At 36.2% G+C, this 24982-nt stretch overlaps 1 protein-coding gene across 2 annotated transcripts in view; it reads right to left on the bottom strand.

Annotated features, from left to right (window-relative positions):
* Window positions 1-1356: 1356 nt before the first annotated feature.
* The window catches only part of PDS5A (PDS5 cohesin associated factor A), a 71796-nt gene continuing 48170 nt past the window's right edge, over window positions 1357-24982 (bottom strand). Inside the window, exons 17-33 of one of the 2 annotated variants that reach the window (XM_042871128.1) lie at window positions 23771-23886; window positions 22945-23050; window positions 21363-21523; window positions 19666-19789; window positions 18321-18479; window positions 18001-18069; window positions 17208-17344; window positions 16444-16567; window positions 15990-16194; window positions 15284-15398; window positions 13558-13690; window positions 12824-12943; window positions 11571-11633; window positions 7471-7616; window positions 7033-7138; window positions 4306-4658; window positions 1357-2569 (exon numbers count right to left, since the gene is read on the bottom strand). In XM_042871128.1, coding sequence (XP_042727062.1) covers window positions 2566-2569; window positions 4306-4658; window positions 7033-7138; window positions 7471-7616; window positions 11571-11633; window positions 12824-12943; window positions 13558-13690; window positions 15284-15398; window positions 15990-16194; window positions 16444-16567; window positions 17208-17344; window positions 18001-18069; window positions 18321-18479; window positions 19666-19789; window positions 21363-21523; window positions 22945-23050; window positions 23771-23886 — 2241 coding nt within the window. In that variant the 3' untranslated portion in view covers window positions 1357-2565. The other variant, XM_042871129.1, reaches the window with a different exon arrangement.

The raw sequence follows: 24982 nt of genomic DNA, 5'->3' as shown, positions 1-24982 counted from the left end.
AATTATGCCTGTGCTTCCCTGCATTTGGTATAAAGGCTAATGCTCACCCCTGGAGTAACTGAATTTTGCCTCATGTGCTCTCAGCACTTTGCTTTGGTCAGTGATAGCTGGAGTCAGGCAGAGAAATTGTGCATGTAAGCTGGTCTACGGTGCCAGCAAACCAGGGGACCTTTTCCTACAGTTGGTATGCATCTCTGCACAGCCTAATTTGCAGCATGGAGTGTTCATTTTCTTTAGCTATACTGGTAGTCGACGTACAGAAGTAATTCAAATGTCCATTTAAAGAAAAATAAAGAAACTGAGTATAAAAAGAAAACTGGAAAAAAAAGAAAGAAAGAAAAAAAAAAAGCCCTGCTCAGAGCATGGCACTGAATCATATAACCTCCACAAACACTGTCTAGCCTCTAGAGCTCTATGAGGATCCCTTGGGTGACTTGACAATTAAACTGATTAAAAACTGACCTATAAAAACTCAACTTGCCTCCCAAAATAATTTTTTGAAACAATTCAGAATTAAATATTTGTACAGTTTGCCAAGACTTTTCACATAGTTTTTAAAGGCACATCACTAAATACCAGAGCTCATTTTTAAGAGAGTCCTCTTCCTGGTAGCACCTACAAACTTCTGTCTAAAGGGTTTAAAAATTGTTTTAAACCAGCAGAGCACATCAACTCCATGAGGGAAGCATTTGACCAGAGCACAAAAACCCAAACCAACAGTGTTATGATCAGTGAATCAAATTTGTGGAAGTATCTCAGTTACAGAAATCAAAACCCTGATGGATCAATGTGTGATTAAATGCTTTTCAAATCCCTCTCAATGAGAGCACCTAAAACACTTCAAGTCAAATACTTTCAGACAGTCCTAGGAGAAGCTGCACATACTTGCAAAGCAGAGCACGTTTTCTCTGTAACAGAGAAAAAATACACTGTGACACCAAATAAATGCTTGATAAGGGAGACTCAGTGCTTGTTTATCAGTATGCAACCACACTGCATCCATCCCAAGACAGCGAGTAATCCTCAGCTTCAGTCAACAGCACCCAGCTCCCCTACAGGGCCAGCAGGGGATTGCAAAATGATTTGCAAAAGAGAAGCAGTGAGGCACGGAGGAGAAAAACGAACTGCTTGCAGTCGTTCTGCAGACCAACCCCCTTCTCGCCATACAGCTTCAGCACTTGTCCACCATAATTTCACCTAAACACAAACCTTTTACACTACATGAAGCTGTCTGCTTTACAGCTTATACGCTAATTTCTATGAACACCTAAGACCATGCAGAGATACAGGTTTTTTGAGAGAGAAATTAAAAAAAAAAGAAAAGGGGGGGGGGGAGAAAGAAAAAAGACTGCCATGTGACACCTAGAAGCGTTTATTTTATGCAACAAACTTAAATATGATCATGTGTACATAAAAGTGTACACTTTTATCTATGCTGAACAATGCCAGGAAACGTAATATTGATGCAACAATCTTCTAAAATAAACATTAAAAATGAGCCTGAACAGGAAGACAAAATGCAAAACAGACTTACTTCCAATCAGCACGATGCTTAAAATTGAGAGCAATCCTAAACATTTCCAACTTTCCTTACAAAGCTGCCAAAGTCCAACTATTTTTAAAAATTGATTTTTTTTTTTTTCTTTACATCAATAATAAAAATCTGGTGACAAACATTATAAAATCAAATGCTGGACTGTCTTTACTCCTTTAAAATTCAGAATATTCCAACAGAACCGCAGGAGTAAAAACACTTAAAAGTGATATATGTTTTTATAAAACAAACATCAATATGTACATTTATTGCAAATTATATTAAACTAAAATGGAGGGAAAATTAAAAAATGAAATGTCTACTTGCGAATTAATAATTTTAAGTGATTACTTTCCCACTCTGATAAAAATCAGAAAGCAACATTTATAAAATTGCCACCACATGACTTTTCATAGCAGGGAACTGAAATCTGTACATCTTACTTTTGCAGAAAAGTAGGCAGGCAGAAAGAATTATACATAAAACAGTCTCCAAAAGTAAAGCAAAAAACTTTTTTTTGTGTGATTTTTTTTTCCTCTAGTCTTATTTAAAATCCATTCAGTAGACTTCTACCTTTTCTGTGAAACATGGGAATACCTGGCTCTAGGATCGCGAATTTTCAGTGTCAGTGTAAGGACCTCCCTCTGACTTCCTTTAAAAAAAAAAAAAATGCAGCATGAAAATTAATGGTGTAAATACACTTTTAAACTCCAGAATGCAGGAACTGGAACCAAGTGTTAAGCAATTTGCTTAATTATTGACTTTTCATAAAAAAAGTCTCTGGGGAAATAAGTACAGATGCTTTTAGCCTCTTTCTCAAGAGTTTCTGCTTTACATTTCCATTGAGAAGGATTAATTTCACGTGGAAGGGAAGCATAGTTTTCCTTCTGTTTTCAGAGCTGAAAGCTGTGTGTTTTTTGAAGTAATTTCAGTTCCTGTACAGGAAATTTCTGAATCCTAGTTTTTTGCAGAAGCTTGGAGCATGCCTTTATTTGGCCTTCATTTCCTCCCTTTTCGAGTGAGTTTTCTTTTTACCTTTTGTGGGGGGAGAAAAGGAAATAAAGGTTAATTTTAAGGACAAGGAGATTACAGCTAATTCTGCATCAAACGCTGTCCATAACATCCAGGTGTTAGCTCATACACTCTTCCTTTATACGCCGAGTCTTCCAACTCTAGCTTGTATCTTAGCTGTTATTTCATTACCTCAACACAGCTGAATTTCCTTACTGTATCTCACAGCTCTCTGATTAACTTGAAAATACACAAGTCCAATGATGATCACTCCATAACTGAATTATGCTTTCTCGGCATAAGCAGAAATACATTTATTTGGAGCTTTCACTGAAACCACAGTATAATAACAACTTGTTTTACTGTATTTAAATACCTAGAATTATAAAAATAGCTTTACTTAGAAGCAAATCAAAGGTTTTTCAAATGTTTACACTACCTCGTACAGTTCGACTTAAAAGCAGAAAAGCTATCACATGTAGCTGGCTTTACATAAGTTCTTCTAGAAAAAGAAGACATTTCTTTGATTCCTTACTGTATAAACTGCAATAAAAACCATAGAATTGTCCTACATAAGATGCCTGCTACACCTTAAGGAAGCCTCCCTCTGCTATCTCTGTATCCTCAGTGTCTTCCTGGCTGCTCTCACAGGCTTTAAAAAGATCCATTGCACTCTGGGAATATCCTGGACTTGAGTCTATCTCCAACAGTGAATCTCCATCACTTCCAAGCACCTGGCTTCTGAAAAACGTTAACACTGTTTTGGTATTTTTTCCAAGAAAAGATGTATTGCATATCTCAAACAAGGAATCTTGACAGAGCTGGTTCACTTAAGACTATTGGTGGAGCAGTATTTTATGAAGACTTAAACAAAACTGACATATAAAGCAAGCATTGCAAGGCAGAACACAAATACTATTCTCTTGAGAGACTGAACAGTTCACTAGTATATGAATCTTGTGAGAAGAAAAGGGTAATTCTTTTTGACCAAGATTCTCTTCAAGATCTTCAATTTGACAAAATCTCTAGAAAGAAACCATCCCAATTATTCACACCTCCCTAAGATTGAGCTTTCTTTCAGTATGCTGGTTTGCTGACCTTACCCTTATTGCTCTACGGCTTTTGCCACATTTTCATTAAAATTACCACTGTATCAGAACCAGCACATTTATGCTTATTTGTTTGTTTACATTGGAAATGAATCAACACATTTAAATGCTAAAGGACAGAAAAATAAATTATCATCAGAGAGCTATTTTTCAGATTATGGTTTCAAATTCTACTGTTGATTTATTTAAAATGTAATATTAAATGTTTGTTAATGTTAAACAAGCATCAGACAACATATGAGAAAATGATTACAGTTAGAATTACAGTTTATTCTATTCATTAAAGATGATCACTTTTAAAGCCTTTCTCATCAATGAGCAATGCACAAATTCCTGCACACTTAGCATTAACGAATGTACTGAAAGAACCTCAGATCTTAGTACTTTTAAACAGCAATGCTAGTAAGGGGAACCAGGATGCAACATACTGGAAACACAATTTATACCATCCTGAGAGAACAACTTCAGTTCTCTGACTGCGTGTACACTGAAATAATAGAAAATAACGTATGTTGGATCATGGTGTTTGTAAATTATTGTGGCTTAGCTGTGCTCTTAACATGTGCTCTGCTATAATTCTAAATAAAGAGTCTATCTTGAAACAGAGAAGTCCCACCCCACCCACTTATTTTTAATTTAATTTATTTTTACCTTTGTAGATCAATTTGTCTCTGTGCTGCTGCTGGCTTTTTTGCTGTGTCTTGCTGTTTTGGTGCTTTGGCATTACCTGTCTCTAAACTTCCTGGACTTTCTTGACTGGCTGCTGCCCTTTTTCTTCCCCTGACAGGTGGCTTATTTGTTTCCTCATTTTTTGCAGTGGTACCCTGAGGTTCAGGTTTGGGTGGACGCCCTCTCCTGGTTTTTGCTGCAAGCGATGGTCCTGTTTCATCTGCATTATTTTCTTCTGCTTTCTGATGAATATTCTCAGTTCCAGATGCTGTTGCTGTTCTTTTTTTCCCACGTTCAGTACTGTTTCCTTGCGTAGCCTGATCGGAATTAATTTCCTAGGAAAGAAAAATCATTGATATGAAGAAAGATTGCCGAAGTCAAAGTGAAATTGTTACCTCTGTTTGGCGGAAGCATGAATTCATAAAATAAAGTGTTCTTATTAAAAAGTAAATCAAATCGGCTTAGATCTAGTAAAAATTTTTACTAAAGATGGTTTTTAGGGCTAAACAAAAAGAATTTTCTAGACTGTGTGCAATTCCAAATCTTAATTCAGAGAAATCAGGGTCAATATAATGAACTGCAGGTTGCTTTGGCCTTCAACAACAGTTCTCCTTAAGCTCCTTCACTGCCTCTATAAGGGATTAAGATCTGATCATCTACAAAGTTTACATGGGTAATTCTGTCATGTTTAAGTAGGTATGGCTTAATTGCATGTTCTTCCCAATGAAATGAGCAAAGTAATGGAAGTGTTTCAGTTTCACAAAGCGCTGCCTGTATGTGAAAGACAAATGTGTCAAAGCAAGTCTCTACACAAAAAATAATTCACATGGAAACAAAAATTGGATGCTGGAGCTTCCTTTGAACAATAGCTTGTGAAACACTTACTAGAGAGAGATGCAGAGAGAAAAGTATTTAAGAAGCATGGCTAGGATGACTTAGCAATTTCAACTAATTAAGGTTTCTCGCTATTTAAAAGTGCTATGTCTGAACCAAGGACTTATCTGTTAAATATTCTTCCATTTGAATAAATGTTTAAATAGGTCTTGCAGTGTCCATAATCTTCATTCCTGTTTTACAGATGCATAGGCAACATTTACAAATGCCTTCAGACTATCTTTACAAACAACCACTCCTGAAAAATTTCTGCTAAGGTCACGTTTCAAGAACCTAAAAAACAATCTGAAGAACTATTTCTTAACTACCTTCCCTGTTATCAACCTTTTCAGAAAAGCTCTATTTTGGGAAAGAAGAATTAAAAACAGAAAAAAAGAAGAAGAAGAAAAAAAAAGGAAGCATAATACAGTTGAAATATGTATATTTTACTTTTCTTCATTAGCTCATTGCTGTGAACATGTGGATGTTATTTGACAAGATCATGAAAACTTTTTATTTATATAAATCCAAAACATCTGTTTATTACTCTGATTTCATCTAATTAAAAGAGTCATTGTCACTGTAGATATACAAATTCTTATAATATGCAAAGCATGAGCCATCTACGTATCCCCACATTATGAGAGAAATCTACATTGATTTTAGAATCACAGGCTCATTCAGATTGGAAGTGACTTCGGGAATCATCTGATCCAATCTTCTGCTGGAAACGGGTCACCCTACTTGTTGCCATACCAATCCTTGAAGAGCAAGTGACATTCCATAATGCTTCTGGGCAACCTATCCCAGTGTTTAGTTTTCCTCACAATGCCTGATTTTTTCTGCTTATATCCAAATGGCATTTCCCCTTAAGCAACAAGAACAGAAAACCTCCATCTTCTCTGTGAACAGCTTCATAGTACTGAAAGACTGACGAAGTCCCGCCATAGCTTCTCTCTTCTAGGATGAAGAGACCTAACTCCTTCAACCTTTCTTCAAATAACAGGACTCTAATATATTGGATATATATCTCCAGGACTTTAATATATTGGTGGCTCTCTGCAAGACTCCTGTTTTCAGTATCTGAGGTCACAAGATTCCAGGTTTGGTCAAAAGAAAGTCAAATAGAATAGAATAAACACAGTCTGCTGGTTATACTGGTGCAAACCCAGGGCCCAGTTTGCCCTCATGACTGCCAAAGCATACTGCTGACAAGTTCTGCTGGTTTCCCACTGAGACAGTCCCCCCAGGGCCTTCTTAAGACCTGCAGTCCTAGGCAGATCCCAGTACACTGCCTGAGTTTAATACATTCCGTGTGTAGGACTTAATATTTACTATTGATAACTCTTCATGCAGCTACATGCTTCATAAGTTAAAAAAAAACAAACAAACAACATTATTACTTAGGCCTGGTCATCTCTCTCTAATGGAAGAAAAAGAAGGCATTAAAAATTCTCAAAATTTAAACAACATATAGAGTTAGTGCATGTTTGTTCTAGAGGACCGCTTGACATTCGCCAGACAATATCTTCAGTTACTGCAAAAACATAAAATAAAGGTGGGTACCTTTTGGTGCTCTGTAAAAAAAAAAAAAAAAAAAAGGAAGTATTTTCTGAATTTCTGTAATATTTTTGAGCATGACTCCTATAAATTACTCTGCATAAAATTAACAATAGTTTTGAAAATCAGAGATGTTTCATTGGACTAAGAAAACTGTAGTTACATTAAACCTGGCATTATCAATTCCTTTGAGACCATCCACAGAGATGTATAGTGAATTAATGCCCATTTTCAAGCTAATTATAGAGATACAGTCCACAAAATCCCCAAACATACCTTATTTTTCACAGGTTCTGTCTTTGCCGGTGTGACTGAAATAATTCGTACAGGATTTTCATCGTTTTCACTGACGCCAGTTTCTGATATATCTGAACTTTGTTCCCTGGTAGCATAATTGAAGACAAAATAAAGCCAAGATACACAAAACAGAAAATAAAATGTTTGCAACTTTTTAAGCCAAGTCCTTTATGGCAGACACAGTGTCATGCAATTATTTTCACAAACATCATGATTGTTACTCTAAACTAACTCGTGTTTCAGATGGAAATTCTATCAGACAGAAATAGCCAATTCTAGCAAAGACATGGAGGAAAAGTAAAGACCAGCAGCGCTCAAACCAATTTATACAAACATACACAAGTTTTTAAAATGAAATAGTTCCAAATAAATAAATAATCAAGATCATTTCAGTGTATTTCATGCATACTTCTGTACCTTGATCTGTTTCCTGCAGAAGAGCTCAGCTCAGAGTTCACACTGATATTGCTTCCAGTCTCTGATCCTGTAGTTCTAATATACGGTCTCCTTCCAGTTGCAGACAATGGTTTGTTTACTGTACCTAACACACCAGTTGGTTTTGGCTAAAAGAAAATGGTTTTATTTTAAAAACAGGAATTTTCAGACACATTTTTAAATATGTTCTTGAATATTTAAAAATATTGTTTCTGGATTAACAGTCTCGGTCATGATGCCATCAATTTAGAGCTACAGACCTCATCCTTAATTAACAAGCAGTCTATCACAGTTTTATTTCTCATCATTTAGTGGCACTTCATCAATTGTTCTCTTTCCTGCTTTGAAGTCACAGAATCACAGAATCACCAAGGTCGGAAAAGACCCACAAGATCACCCAGTCCAACCATCCACCTATCACCAATAGTTCTTACTAAACCATGTCCCTCAACACGAAATCCAAATGTTCCTTGAACACCTCCAGGGTCGGTGACTCCACCACCTCCCTGTGCAGCCCATTCCAGTGCCTGACCGCTCTTTCAGTGAAACTAGTATTTCCTAACATCCAGCCTGGATCTCCCCGGGGGCAGCTTGAAGCATCCCTCTAGTCCTATCACTGGTTACAAGAGAGAAGAGGCCGACCCCCAGCTCACTATCAACCTCCCCAATAGAGCAATAAGCTCTCCTGAGCCTCCTCTTCTCCAGACTGAACAATCCCAGCTGCTTCAGCCGCTCCCCAGAAGGCTTGTGCTCCGACCCCTCACCAGCTGTGATAGTGCTTAAAGAAGTACCAATAAGAAACACGATGTTGGATAATACTAGATCAAAAGGATGTAGCAACATCCCATATTTGCAAAGCAAAACGTCTTTGGGAAAAAGCTCTTCAAAATATAATGCAAAATTGGATTCATTGCACCAGTAGAAAACGCACACATTTCTACTCCACAGAAAGCAGGTGTACAGAATCACAGAACATCCTGAGTTGGAAGGCACCCACAAGGATTCATTGAATCCAACATCTGGCTCAGTACAAAACCACCCAACATTCAAACCATACTTCTAAGAGCATCATCCAAATGCTTCTTGAACTCCGGCAGCTTGTTAGTATGACCACTTCCCTAGAGAGCCTGTGCCAGTGCCTGGCCAACCTCTGGTGAAGAATCACAGAAATCATAGAATCACAAAATCACACAGGTTGGAAGGACCTCAAGAGATCAAATCCAGCCCCCCTGCTAATGCAGGATCCATACAATACGTCACACAGGTAGGCATCCAGATGGGTCTTGAATACCTTCACAGAAGGAGGCTCCACCACCTCCCTGGGTATCCTGTTCTAGTGCTCCATCACCCTTACTGTAAAGAAGTTCTTCTGCATGTTTGTATGTAACTTCCTATGTTCAAGTTTTAGGCCATTGCCTTGTCGTATTGCTGTGCACATCCGAGAAGAGCCTGGCCTCACCCATTTGCCTTCTAACGTCCTTCAGATATTTGTAAACATTTATCAGATTCCCACTCAGTCCTGACATTCTGCCCTCTACACCCCTCCCTGTCTCTGTAGCCCTTCTTCATGACCCCTCTTAAAAGTTCTATGTAATTGCTATATTGTCGTGTCTAAACATGTACAGAGCTCCAGGTGAGGCTGCACAGCACAGAGCACAAGGAGACAACCTGTTCCCTTGCAGGGCTGGCAAGTGCTGGGCCTGGGCCTCATGTACCCGAGGTATGGTTGGCCTTCTCAAGCTGCCAAGGTTGACACTGTTGAGTCATAATTTCTTAATACACCATCTATGCTGTGGTACTCTGATAGAGAGATGGTATTTTGTATCTTGCTATGGCTGCTGAATGATTTGATCACGCTGAATAGGCTGTAAGTCTTTCCCATCTCTTAAGAAAAAACTTCTTTGACTTCTCCCAACTAACATGTCATATTCTTCATGTAATTTCATGTTTCCTCGGAGATTAATGCATTCTATGATTCTAGAATCATTATCCTATGATTCTACAATTCTCACAAGAAAAATTAATTTCCATGCAAGGAAGCTGAAGAAGAGGCAACAGAGGGATACCACAGATATTAGATAACATTTGGCCATCAGAAAGCAACATCTCTGTAAAAAGCCTGTTACCAAAGTAACTACCATTCAGTAGCTGCATCAATATTTATTCATGCTTGTAACATGTTTTATTTGCTCAATATACTAGGTATTTTTAGAAAACAGGAAGCATTTGGTGCAACTCAGGTGAGAGAGAAAATGTTTGAGAGAGAAAAGAAAGTACTTCCTCATCAAGAGGGTGTGAAGGCAGAATATCAGTAGGTTCAAAACATGAGCAGACAAATTTGTGAACACCATAAACAGACATCAAAACCAACAGACAGAGATACAGAGTCTAGCACTGCATTAGAAATCATATATGCTTGGAAGCATGCAAAATAAAGTGGCTAGGACTGCATGATCATATTAATCTGGTCACTGGATAAAAGAAGGCCAGTAGAAACACTGGCCTGATTTAATGGGGTGTCTTTCTACATCTGTGTTTTCTGAAAAGAAAGTAAGAAAAACAAGTGTCTGCATTCTATCAAAGCATGGAATTCAAGTTTATTTTCCCAAAACACTGACAATTACTTAAACAATGCTAGCTCGACACAGGACACCCTGCCCTCTTGATTCTCTATAAAACTCTATTCTAAGAGAGTACAAGAGAAAAAAACATAACTCAAAAATCCTGCTATTTTATGGTAAGGCACCTTTGTAGCCTCATTTGCTGAATACTTTATCAAAAGAGAAATGTTCTACATTTATACAACTAACCACAAACTCTCCTTTAGCTGTATATCAATATATCAAATATATATCAAAAGTGAAACAATTACAACAGCAAACAGATAACACCAGCCTACTACCAACTGCTATCCAACAAGGAATAGCTTACAGAAGGTAGTCTTCTGCCTGCCTCCTCTCTTCCTAACATAATGCCAACACTTGCTAAATGAGCACACAACTATCTACATGCCCCCGTCCCTATTTTCCTGCCAGTGTAACAAGCTTAACCAGCTCGCTGAGCAGCATCCAGGCTAGTGTTGAAGTGTGAACATAAAGTAGAAAAATACAGCATTCCGCCAGCTGAGCAGAACTCACCCACATGAACTGCTCTGATAGCAGGAGTTTTTGTAAAGAACAAAAAACAGCGTGAGGAGCAGTTTGAGATGATGGCTATTGATGGAGCGATTGCTTGTTTCTACCCTTAAAATGAACCATTACTACAAAGTTCTGCTCTGACTGAAGACTTAGAAAGTAATGCTTTCACTGTTCACTGAACACAGAACATGAACATTAAAAAAAAACCCATACGATGTTACATAGAGATATAATTTATACTGTTCTTTTACAGGTCAGCCAACACTGTTTCACTAAACTCAAGAAAACAACCTGCTAGCTTTGTGAGCTACTATAAAAGGTATTCCAATGAACTTTAAATGCAACCTAGGAATCCCAAGAAAGAAAGAATCCCCCTAAAAAAGAGTGGCTGGTAGAAAACGGGAATAGACTGTTGTTTATGTTTTCCTCCCCACAAGAAAGACATGGTAGGTATTTTCTCTTCCACATGGAGTGTCAGCCAAATTATATCTGAATTAAAATGATCAGATGGATATAGACATTTATAGTTAAATTTAACAGCTTTAGCAGTTATATTGAAAGTAGTAAGACAACAAATCTACGATAATCAATCCTAGCAACATCACAGAATTAAGTATCTGAATTATAGTTTTATGCCACAGTTATTTGAATAAAGAAAAAACCTGTTACTATCTGAAAGACAAGATCAAGAACCTATGCCTCTGTTACCTTTATGTTCTCCATCCTCTGTACTACCTTGGTGTTTTGTCCACACTGAGTAGTATATGGAGTTAAAAGCATTCATTATTCCCTCAAATGAATGAATGATGAATCACTGTATACAAATTCTTCATACAATTTTTTTTATAGTATCATGATTCTCTTTATGGTTTATTATCAAGCTAAGGAGAACATTTAAAGTCACAATAATCTTCAAATTAATTGAAACTTGTCAGAATATACTACCTTTCCTGTCAAAAGAAGAACCCTTGTCTCTTCTGAAATGTAATTCCGGTCATTGGAAAAATCCTATTTAAAAAAAAAAATAAAAATAAAAAAATTAATTTGCATTTGATCTCTCAATCTTGCTGTTGTTTTTACATTTACACGACTGATTTCTCAAGAGTGATGGCACTATGCCACCTCAGAATCACAGAGGGGCTTGAGTTAAAAAGGACCTATTTCCAATGCTCCTGCTGTGGGCAGGGCTGCCACTCACTAGATCAGTCTACCCAGAGCCTCAACCTTCTATTGATAATGAATAAATCTAATGAAGATCAGTCACACTAGTGCTTCAGAGGAGATCTGAAAGAGCATTACTAACAGTATGGCATATGAGGAGCTGGAATTTACATTTTTTCCTTCTTAAATGACATGGATCACTTGAAATGAAGTAAAATTGACTTCCCTCTTGCTTCACTTCTATCTTTTTATGGGAAGTCCTAACAGAGAACAAGTGCTATCTTCTCTAGAAAAATTGAAAGTTGTGAACTTCATCACTCTGACTACAGTTTACAGACACAAAACACCACACCTGAATGCAGGCACCTATCAGACACCAGCTTCCCAACACAGGGGCATCACTCAAACCAGAATTAATTAACCAGACTGTGTTTTGTTTAAATGGACTCTGCTAAGGCAGTTAACAGTCTCAGACAGTGAAAAATGTGAAATGCATTGCTTGGTATGATCAAAACTAGTATGGACAATTACTATGGGTCCACTTATACATTTTTAAAAGTAAGTCTCTGAAGTAACATCAGCATTATTGCTGACAGTAGAGGTACACTCACTTGGACTACTGCTGGGCAATAAGAGGACTGGTTTGGGCATCAAACAAAATAGCCAGCTATTAAACTAAAACATCACAGAAGGTCAGGAATGTTCCTTTTTTCTTTTTTGGCTGTTTTGCATTCTAATTAAATACACAGTCAGAATATACATATATCCCCATACATTCAGGAGAACATGTACAGCACTTCAACAGAATGATCTAGCAATATCTGCAGCATGTTGATGTTTACTACATGTAGCTCTCACCAGGTCACAAACATTTCTGGCAAATGTTAGCTGAGACACATCTAGCTTATTGTACACCTGGTGATACCAACTATATGGTTGAGGAAAAAATATATGCCTTTTTCCATGACATGATCTCAACTGCAACAATCAAAGAATTTCCCCTTATTACCCTGGAAATTAAATTAATAAAACTTTACCTTTTCAGGTTGTGTAAAAAATTTGGTTGGCAATACAGGGTCCTTTGGTGAATCTGCATTGCATAAAGCACTTTTGCTGTTGATTACACACAGTGCTACATCACATACTGTATAAAGTTTCTGAAGAAAAAAAGAAAATTATGCTTTAGGAATTACTTGCTGTGTAGAGAATGCAGTTCTTTAGCAAATTGAATCTGTATGTGAAACAACCACTACTAAGGACATATTTTGTAATTATGTCATTAACCATGCTGTTGGCTCTTAGAACAGAGAATTCCTCATTTTTAATATTACACTATTTAATAAAACGTAATAAAACTACAGACATCTAAGCTGTGTAATAGAAGCTCTTGATGGAATCACCATAAATGGTTTCTCTTCTCAGCTGGTAACATATATTTAACAGCAGCCATATACTACAGTATTTCCTCAACAACAGAAAATAATTATGTTGGAAAATCAGATATTTGGAATTAAAATAAGCACTACGGAATAACAGGAATATTTAACAAATCTTGTTTAATAACTTTTCTGGTACTGTGTGCTGGCTAAGGTCAACAAGTTTCAGAAAGAATGAGACTGGTAGCACACACACAATGCTTCCAATTAGCACACTCTAAAAGAATTTAAATGTCTGAGCTAATGTTTTTAAATTTCCTGTAAGTCCTGTCCAGCAAGTAGTTTGTGAAACCCTTAGCCCATCACCAAACACTCATCTGAACTGCACTTCTTACTTCATTGGCCTTTGGCTCATCAGGAGACTGAGCATCTCGTGTAAGCTTGATGTTTTCTGCCATCTTTTTCATGAAGGCATGGCTATTGTTCTCATTCTTTGTCATTAAAACTTCAAGCATGAACCACAGGCACCTAAAAAGCCATAAACCACAGTTACATTCCAACTTTTATACAGCAGCTTCTCTGGGAAGAAAAAAAAACAAGTCAGCTGTGCTAGCTTTTCTTTAAGCAACTAAGTCAATTTGAAAAAATCATGAACAGATAGCATCCAAAGAGGAGAACAGAGTCTAGACCTTTAATTATAACTGTTTCAGTCTTAGGCTTCAGAATAGAAAGAATTCCAGCAATTCTACAATCACTATCTCAGGCTATGGGTACCATACTGCCAACAATTCATCATGACCACACAAAACTAGCTCAAACTATACAACTGCTCAACTGTAACACACACTACATAAACACTGGAACAGACATACTAAAGGATCCCAAGTGAATAGGCCAGATACAGCTGATGCAATAGAAGAACAGTCACTTAAAGAAAGTTCATTCTCTGCATGCATTTCATTATTTCTTTGGAATGTCAATTCAGAGGGAAAAGACACCTTTTTGAGAGAGAAACAACAACAAAAACAAACATAACTCTACAGGACAGCCTCAAAAGACACTGTAAGTGTAAATATCACAAATTACAAACAAGGAACTCACTAAGCATGTATTTCCTTATTTGACTACATTTAGGCTACATAAAACTCAAGATGAACTGAGGAGACAACTGCAAAACACACTGCCACTCTGCTTCTACAAGTGTATAAGCATCTAAGTCAACGCTTTAAAATGAACACTGTGACTCTCAGAAGTCCTGAAAGAAATGCTGTATTACATTAGGAGAAAAATGTTTTGGATTTATCTCAGAAAACTTTTCAGAGAAGCATTCCTGCCAAGATTCCTGTACATAGCATTTCTTTCTTTGGAGCAGTCCTCTCTGGCTAGTTCAGCCAGCCTGTGACAAGAATGAGGGAGGAAATCTGGCAACAAAGGACAGCCATACAAGGGATGTCCGAAAAACTCTGTGCACTACAAAGTACTTCTCACAGTACTGCACTGTAACAACTGCAAATCAGAACTTGTTCAATTCTGGATAAAACAGTAAAGAACACAGTGGAGTGCTTTCAGGTGTGGCCAAGAACAAGAAGTGCTCAAAAAACCAAAAAACAAAACAGACTTGATTATCAGTTAAGAAATCTTTCTCAACTCCAGGTTCTGACCAAGTGTGAGTCAAGTAACTCAGAAATCAGAACAAATTCAGGTCTTCAACTAAAGAAAAAAAATCAGACTGGGATTCTCATAGATAAAGGTACAAAAATAAGATATGGACATGTACATTTGTGCAAATAATTGTTTTTCTAATTATACGTATATTGTAATATGTCATTATATGTGCTTTCGTGGTACCAAAACAAGTTAGCTTACAGCTCCATCCAAAATGAATACAGAAGAAAAATCAAAAACAAAGAGTGGTGATGTGGAGAGATGGATGCCTAAACAGTTAATAAAAGTTAAAGGTTACCATTTGGTGTTTCAGAATACACTGCTAAGCAGTTTCTGAAGATTTCTTCCTTTTCCAAAACTAATGTTTTATCAACAGTATATTGCAAAACAAGGGATCATTTTCCTAACAATTTTTTCTAAGCACAGAAAATAGTTCTGGAATCATTCAACACTTACTCTTTGACATCACGAAGCTGATCAACATCCTGAGGTTTTGTGAAATCTGGATCATGTGCCAGTAAATGAATCATATATGGTACCACATATTCAGGCAGCAAGGACAGCAATTTTTCTGCAGTAAGAAACAAAAATCATAACCAATCTCTTTGTTATACATACATACAGACAAGCATCACAAGACAGAATATTTTCAAGTATTACTTTTCCAAATACACAGAACATAAAACTTCAGTCTGTGTTCCTTTTTCTGCAGATTCTACTTTCTGAATTATAGAATAGTTCGGATTGCAAGGGAACTTTAAGATCACCTGGTTCTGACCCTCCTGCTATAGGCAGAGACACCTCCAGTTTGCCCCATCATTAAATATAAATGAGTTTTACTACTTTGAAACTATTTGGCCCCAAATCAGGAAGAGATCATAAAACCTAACATATCAGAAAACAAAATTTTATTTTTCAAGCAAAACAGCTACCAGAATAACAGTATTGTACTTTACACATATGTTTCTCAGCAATATATAGAAAAGTATTTTATGGTTAATGCTAAAGTAAATTTAGATTTAAATGTGATAAATATAAAAAATGAGAAAACAAATTAACTTTGTATTTCTTTATAAAAGCAATTTGCTTAACTTTTAACCATTACTTCTTCCAATTTAGCATTCAACCACTGTATTCTTCACAAATTTACTGAAACACTAACCGTTAGCCATAGGATTCTGCTTAATATATTCTCTTCGTATACTGATGTTTTTAAGCAAGCACTGTCTGGCATGTGCTCTTCTCTCCTTCACAGGATCTTTGGCACACAAAGCAAAGATTGCCATATATTCCAAAGGGAGCAGTAATTTCACAAGTGCTTTATGCAGTTTCTGAGCAAATATCTGCCTCACTTGGTAGCACTCATCCTGTAACAAAATAAAACATAAGAATGCAACCATAACAATTCTGTTAGAACAATGGAAAACATCCAACTGGAATGATGGGGTGACATGTTTTAAAAATATCAACAAGTGTTGTATAAGAAGTATTTGCAGCTTCAAGAACTCTCGAAAGCCACAATGAGCAATATTAAATAATCAATTTAGCAGCAACAAAAGCTCAGATGAAGGACTTTGAACTCTAAGAATCACTTCAATATAAAAGTAGTTACTTACATTAATGACAAGCGCACAGAGTTGGAACTGTTCTGGGGTAATTATTTCATGGTAACATGGCTCCTGTGCAAGCTTCATTATTGCACTGCCAGCAGCTAATCGTAGTCGAGACATATCGGATTTACTATACAAACAGGAGGGAAAAACCCCAAAACTCTGCTTAAATTACTTGTGTATCACAATTTCTTTCTTTTTTCAACACCATTTACAACACAAGGTTCTTCCCAGTCTGACCAGCTCAACAGCTTCATATTGTTAAATTAACTTAATGACATTTGTGAAAATAAGGTGCTCTGCAGCTCTATTGCACTCTTTCTTGTCTGCATACCACTACGTGAATCAAAGCAACTCATTTGTTACAGATTTCCCTTACCCTCTGAATGGAGATGTGGTGTAGAGTAACCCCACATTGGAAGATGCTCCACCCAAAATTTACCCAACATTTAAATGTATTAAACCTGATTGTTCAGTTTTTTTCAAAGAAACTCCTGCAAGTCTCTCTGGAATGTCTTTTACTAGCAAGATATCTACAGTGTTCTAAGCTATATTATGAGTAGACTGCAAGAAAGAATCAGTATGAAGAATATTTTCATATGCACCATTCAGTCCTAAATTTTAAACTCCAGTCAGATCCACCTCCTATTATTCAATATTACCCAACATTACCCTTCACACGTTAAGATTCTAAAAGGATTCAAATTACTGTTTTTAGTACACAACTCCACAATAATGTTATTATAAGCCTAAAAGTAACAGAATCTGACCTGATTCGTTTCTGTTCTGTCAAGTCTCCCTCACTGACAAGCATAGCTGATAACAGTCGGAGTGTGGAATTTGCAGATTTTGACTGGTTGTTTTTCATACCCAGCAGCCAGCGTACCAAAAGTTTAATTGCTTGCACCTATCAAAAATGGACAAACAAACAATGAACTTACTTTCTAGACTTGTTATGTGCTACAGTCCATTTCTGTCAAACAGAAGCTTCCAAAGACTCCTACTTCTTAGAGTTGATATATTTTAAAAGGAACAGAACAAAGCAGTAATACTTACAGAAAGAGAAAGGCACTATCAGCTGTGGTTCAGTGCTTTCTCACAAGTACATCTATGATACCTGCTACATTATCAACAATAAAAGCAACTACACAAACCTTTCTAAAAACAGTCACAACTAGAATCACAGTAAATAGCCTATCAAAGAGAACAAAGAAAATTCAAAATCTCAATTTATATCAACTTTATTTACAGTCAATAAGGACTAATAACATCTCTGACAAGGAAAACTGCAACTTTTGGTTGTCTTAATTTTCTCGGCATTCAATATACTCAGCCAAGACACCAAAATGCATGGTTTCCACCAATTTTGTAATGGTGTATTTATATAATTGACAGAAAACCTAGAACAGTGCTTCTAAAAAAACCCCAAACACCCAATACAAAAGTAATTAAAGAGATTTACTACACTCTAAAGAGATTTATCAAACTCCTCACTGCACAACTTCAAAAAAGTAAGTTTTAAAACTCAAACATATACATTATTATTGGCAGCTGGCCATTCACCTTTGCTAGTACTTCTGGAGAAACCTCTTCATCTGGAGACCACAACTTTCCATTTTTCTCACCTGTTGACTACAGATACTCATGTAAGTTTAAGAACTGGTTCAACCCATACAGAAAATGTAGAGAGAAACAAAACAGAGTTTTGGACTGAGCTTTCTTTCATACAGAAGATTCTTCTATGACGTGACATCTCTTTACGAGTCATTTACAGAACATTCCTTTGAACCATTTTGCAAATACAAAGCAAAACAAAACAGCCCTGTTCCCCAATAACAAACACAGAGAATTGTAAGGACTTAATAAAAAAAAGAAGATCTTACCCTGTCATTCATTAGAAGATCTTTCACAATGAAATTTGCAACAACAGATTTCATTGGAGAAGCAAACTGGTCTGGGGCCAACATAGAAATATGACCCAGTGAGACTAACGGAGTTATAAGTTGTTCTGGTACATCAGCATTCAAACTTCTACTAAGAGGCTGAGGAAAAAAGAGTATGTATATATTAAAAATGAGCTGTAGATATGTAAATCACCATGCCTAAAAAACACCTTATTTTAATACTGGGCTGCAGATGACTTTTACAGGGTTTTTTTTTCCATAAGAATTAGTAACATTTGCAAAACAGAATGGAGAAAGAATGCAATTTCCCAATTAACAGAATAATTAAAATCTCACGTGAGATAGGAGCAATATGATTTTATGTTCTCATCCTGTTTTAACAGTGAAACACATTAAATCCTGGGAGAAATGGGAGGAAACTTGACTCTATGTTCTTCATGAGTTGTAGAAAGTTGAAAAGTAGCTAACAAGTGTCAGAAAATAATGGCAGGTCAAAAAAAACCCCTAAAACTAACAACTGTACAATCCTGTAAATAGTTGTTTCCACTGGTGATCAGTATTTCCTTCAAGACAACAGTTTTGATAATTCCAGGTTGCTGTATCACTCAGTACCTTTCCACAGTAACATGATAGTAGAGAAGGGAACGTGAACTTGCACTCTCGTGTAAGTCTAAGCAGAGAGATCACACTCTGTAAACTTAATTCAAAGATTTTCACACCTCTGAATTATATATACATTCAAAGATGGCCATGATGGAGAATCTATGATATTTTACAAGTGTATATTAATATTAGTATTATTTAAGAGCTTATAGTGAAAAGTAACCTCTCTGCCCTACGTATGATTTTTTTCCTTTACCACTTTTCTAAGTAGTAAGAGAGGAGTAAGCTAGTGTCTTCACTTGTAGATGTGTACTACTCTGCATTCACTTTCTGAGTGAGAAAGTAATGCACAGACACAGATCTTAGACAAGGAAACTCAATATGGTTTGAAAGTAGAGGATGTTATTCTCCATTTAGAATCTGCTACATGCATTCTCATGAGATCTGGTGCGGAGCATTCCAGCATATTTGCTTTATTTTTCTCTACCTTCTCCCATATAGACAAAAAAGGAGCACCTTATGTATCAGAATGTTACAAAGACTACAAGAAACAGAAATATTATTAATTTTCTATTGTAAAAGTAATGACAACTACCATACATCTGTAGGCTGACTTCATAAATTATCTGTTTTATCTGTATCTAATTAGAAGTAGAAATTAATCATTAGTCTCAACTAAGAACAGAAACAAATTTTAAAAACAAAAAAAAGCAAGACATACCTCAAAGATCTGAGCAAGTTGCACTTCTTTATTTGAAAATATGGCATGTATACAGTGAACAGCTTGTTTTGCCTGATGGGGAGTGCCTCTTTTTGCTTTCTGATGCAAAATTGGAATTAATGTTCTGTAAACATTAAATAAAATACTTCAAAATACAGTTTGCGATCTACAAAACATGAAACTTTTCACCTATACAGATACATCTCTACAGAACATGGTCTTACAAATCATGCGCTCCTTTGAAGTCAGTTCAAAAAAGACCATAATAAATTGAAAACAAACAAAATATTTAATATTACCTGCTGCACATCTGACTGTACACAGGCAGAAAAAGGTTCAGAGGGAAAAATCAAACATGAAAGAAAACAGTGATCAGAAAAAGGTTATTAAGGTTATAGCGTGAGGGGAACCAACAGTGGGGGCTTGTTATTCCATCATGCTTGGAAGCAACGGGGCAGAAGAAAATTTGTAAAACCTAGGAACAGCTGTTCAACATTAGTGGGTTTATAGGCTTTTACTGCTTTAAATTTAGTCTTTATTTGCAGTGTATGAGCAGATTAAGAACTGCTTAGAGTTTTGCATTTGAGACCCCTGAAATCTATTTTTGCTCATCAGTGGTCACTGAAGGAAAGCGCAGGGCAGAAGCCACTGCAGGGGCTCACAAGAGTGTGGGAAGGCTGGCCTATCACCTAAGACAGCAATATCTGAGACATTAGCTCATGATGCTCAGCACTCAGTTACTGAGTCAAAATGACAGAATTGCTTACAGAACACCTGACACAGAAACATCTCAAAAAACGCTAGAACCATTTAGAATTCCCTGTCCATGAAGTGGGGCACAAAACCATTTGTTTCTCATGTGAGGAAGAACTTGGGCTGCTACCGGTGAACCCTACTCCAAAGGGCAGCAAGCAGTCTGCATACAGTTGGTTTAAAAAATAGAAATAAAGAAGCCAAACAGGTTACTTGAAACAAAACTATTTTTCACTTATGGTAAACATCACTGAACATACGAAATCTAGAACTACTGCCTATATTCTGACACGTTTTTGCTCAGTAGTAATATTGCAAGTATTTCAATATACGAGAACTTGTAACCTCTAGTTTATAACCCGGATTAGTTAGTTACTAAAAGGCTGATTTTAACATTTTAGATGTCAGTCACCAAACTGTAAAGTCTGTGAATACTTAGTAGATTATGTAGCTTTAACCAACATGAATACTATGATGACAACACATAGACAGCCTTTTATTCTTTCTTAGAAATTTATGCCTGCTTTTGGAACTTGTTTCTCAATTTGTTTCAAAACAGAGCTGCTAACTAGAGATTATGTTTTCATTCCTTACAAAGATAGAAATATCATGTGAAGGAAATTATTGTGCCAAGAAATTACATCTCCACCATATTTCTGTTGTTGCTTGTTTTGTAACCTGGGAAACATGCTACACTCTGGTTTTAACATGTCTATTATAAAAGAACTTTCAAAAGCAGGTAACATCTTAAATAAATAAATAATGTGAGAACAGGGAATTTAAAAATGAAGAGACAGAAACTTTGTGAAAGAATACAAAATGATGGAAGATAAGCTGTTCATATTCACAAGGCTGTAATGTCACTTCAGGGGCAATACTCTGAATTAACTACCAAGAGCCAGAAGTCTGGGTATGAGAAACAGCATGTAAAGAAACACACTCACGATCTTATCTGTGGCAGGTCTGTTTCTATTTTGTGACCCGTGTTTCTGAAAATCTGTATGGCTGCCTCAGCTACCTTATCATCTTCCATCCTGAGGCACTGCAGCAGAGACTCATAGGTCTCTGCAGAGTGAAACGAGGTAGGATGTGTAAAGGACAGAACCTGTAGATACATATTAAACCATAGGTATAAAGGTATATTTCTCCAAGGTAAGTGAATCATCAGAGAAAAACTTACAGCTGTTCAGGAGCCTTACCGTCAACAGAAATAGTTATTGCATGCTCACATGAGATTATTACATTCAAAAACTACATTTTTGGAGAAAGTTATACAGACATTTTCAAATAAATTCATCTACATTTTATTCTTTAGGGCCTCCTTTCCTCCAAACATTTTATAAGATATAACATTATTTGAATATGGAAAAATAACTATTAAAATGAATAATTAACCAAAATTATTCACTTATATTCCAGTCTACTTAAAAACACTTTTCAACTAAATGTAATTGAACCAAAATCCTAATTTCTCCATAATCTCTGGTTTCTGAGCAGAAGAGAAATCAAGAAATCAAGAAAGTTAAAACAAGCACAGTATTTAATTACTGTCTTTTAATCTAAACTGATCGAATACTCATTATTTTAAATAGAAGTCATGTTAAATAAAAAACTAAGCGTGCAAGGATGCAAGGAGAGAACAAACCATTATCCCAGAAGAAAACTATATTATGTATAACAAAGTTCAAATAACACTTTGTAGGGAGATCAATTAAAAAAATGCACATATTTTGTGTATTTTTTAATATTTATCTTATTTTGGTTTCTTTGATCAGAGTTGTTTGTATCAATATCTGAAGTGACTTTCTTAAACAAAGCAAAGAAGGCAACAAAGCCTTCAACCTTAACAGCTTTCTTCTCTGAGCTACATGAACAAATAAACTTTACTTCCCTGTGTAATTCTGCATAACTGTTTCTAATGCATTGCTGCCGTTACCAAATTTGGTGCAATATGTCTCCATGAAGTTCAACTTGCTCATTCACACGTGAGAAAAGTCTCACCTCAATTATCTAAACTGCCCCTCCGTGCCCTTCTTTCTTACTGTACAGCCCTCTTTATAACATATTGAAAATAAACTACCAAATCTATCACAGATGTTATCCAGATATTTCAAGTCCTTCCTTCTCTCCTTCAGGCAATTCTCACTCATCAACACCTTCTCCCCTCCTTGTCTGCTTTCCTTACAGCACTGTACAAGCCAACAAGAAGTGCCTCTCCTACTCTGCTCTTTTCTCCTCTTCACACTTTATGTCCTTATCTTCCTCTTTGACTTCCCTAAGAAGAAACCAATTCCTGCTTTAAGGAGAATACTTCTATTCTGTGTTTCCTTTGTGAAACATACTTTTCCCAAAAACTGGTTATTTTTATATTATTTTCCCCAAGCAAGTATTAGCAATCAAAACCTTTCTGTCATTACAAAAGTTCACTAAATAATATCTTGCACATACTTAAAATATATTTAAATAAATACTACTACTAACATTCATTCTTAGCTACTTTAATGTAGATTATTTAATGTAAATTACCTTGAGAAGTTCAAGTCCTGCACGAATTGCAGTATCAGGACTTACACCCTCCTCTTCATCATCAGCTGTCCCCTCTATTGATTTATTCATCAATTTTACTAGTGCACTAAAACAAGAGATAGAAAAACAAACAAATAAAAAAAAAAAAGAACTTGAAAACATGCAATGTCAAGTTTGAGCAGCAAGATTACCTGGTTTTGACAATAATTTATGGGACAGCGATAGTCTGTTTGGTGTTTTTGTTATAATCTTTTTCTTAAATTAAACTCTTTCATTATTCCTTTTCTTTCTGACTTAGCTTACTGCAAAATTTAATTGCTTAGGTAAAAGACATGTTGGTAGCATTCAGATCAACACAGAGTAGCAAATGTTTCTGAACGTAATTAGGTTGCCAGACAAGTCTCAAAAGGAATAGAAACATTCTCTTACTCAATCCCATAAAAATTAATTAATTCAGCTGTTATATTGAAGACCGTGCTGCAGTTAACTACGTGAGAGCTATGATCATCATATTCACACCTTACACCCCACAAATAGCAGTTTCACAGGGAACAACTGCTAAATTTTATCATTATTTATAGACGTAGCATTGCAAAGCAGTAAGAAAAAAAATGGGGGGCCGGCCGCCCCCCCCCAAAAAAACAAACAAAAACCAAGACTGCATAGAAATGCAAGATATTAATGTAAAATACATATTTTTAAATGTCTATCTACAGTTAGGGCAGACTAACCTGTATAACCCATTCCCAAGAAAATCTCTTTTTTTTTTTTTTACTTAAATCAACTTTGTAACCATTCATGAGCTCCTATGATCTTCCAAACTTACCTAATGGCTTCTGAGTCAATATGTACAGGAGCAATTCTCTCCAAAAGAAATTTGACCATTTCCAGAAAGGGATTTGTTGGCTGCTTAGGATTTGCAAGTTTCCGGGCTATTTCTCTCTACAAGAATGTTACATTACCAACAATAATTATTCTCATGTTAATTATTTCCTAAGCACGTTGAAGAAGTTAAAAATTAGTTCTTTTAATTACAGAAACTGTGTAAATAGTCAATGAAATGTATTTTAAGGAGGACTGTTGTTATTTCTGGATCTTTCTTTATCACATTACAGTGAAAGCAGGCATGCTTTGCAACAGCATTAAAACTCAAGATGCATGTAAACTTCTTTCTTAAGTGTTTCTTAAGGAAATGGAGACCAAATTCAAAACAAAACCAAGGGAGTGCTAAGTGCAACACAGACAGAATTTAAGTATCTATGTAGACAAGAGTAATTCATAGATCTGTATATAAACCTTGCTGCATGCTTCAGATTCCATAAGCAACAACAACAAAATGCAATAGAAGCTACAATGCTGCAGATATGGAGAAGCACTATGCCACTTCAGTTCCAACTGAATGTTCAGTTCAGATGTTCGCGTGTTCAGACTCCGTGTTCTTGCCAGGGAATGTCTTGGAATCAAAAACCTGCCTTCCCCCTCTGAATGCAACAAGTGTCAAAAACATTAAATTCTGCTGCAAACTCAGCAGAAGGTGGTGGATACAAAAATATTTTTATTTTGAACACAAGTTTAAAACTCAAGTCTCAAATAAATAATTTCTCAACCTTCCTTTTACTTCAAGTTTGGAAGCTGTAGATCTACGCAGACCAGGAAATTGCCCTAACCATTTTCAGATTGCCCTAAACAATCTTCAGGAGAGAAAATAAGTCTTCCCTTTGAAACTGCATCACTGCATTCCCAGATTGCAAAGTCAGCTGTTTTAGAAAGAGATGTATTCCATACGTTAGTGGTTAGAACATAATTCTGAAGGCCATTCTGTTCTCTTCCCTGGACAATTACAGAGCCATTAGGCAAAAACCAAGAAGCCTGTGTTTGCTGATGCTCTGTACTGAGATCTCTGACAACCAAATTGCTGCAATTGTTGGCACTGTAAATCTCTGGAAAAGCCTGATTTAATATTAATGTGTGTATTCTCAGCAGTGATATTAAATAAGAGAAAGAGAGAAAAAAATTGATCTCAAGATAATTTTGTACA

Source organism: Lagopus leucura, unplaced genomic scaffold (assembly GCF_019238085.1).
Source record: "Lagopus leucura isolate 7727_CA_CO unplaced genomic scaffold, USGS_WTPT01 Super-Scaffold_100004, whole genome shotgun sequence".
Classification (NCBI taxonomy): Eukaryota; Metazoa; Chordata; class Aves; order Galliformes; family Phasianidae; genus Lagopus; species Lagopus leucura.
The sequence above is the reverse complement of the archived record's forward strand: the minus strand, read 5'-3'. Positions and strand labels throughout refer to the sequence as shown.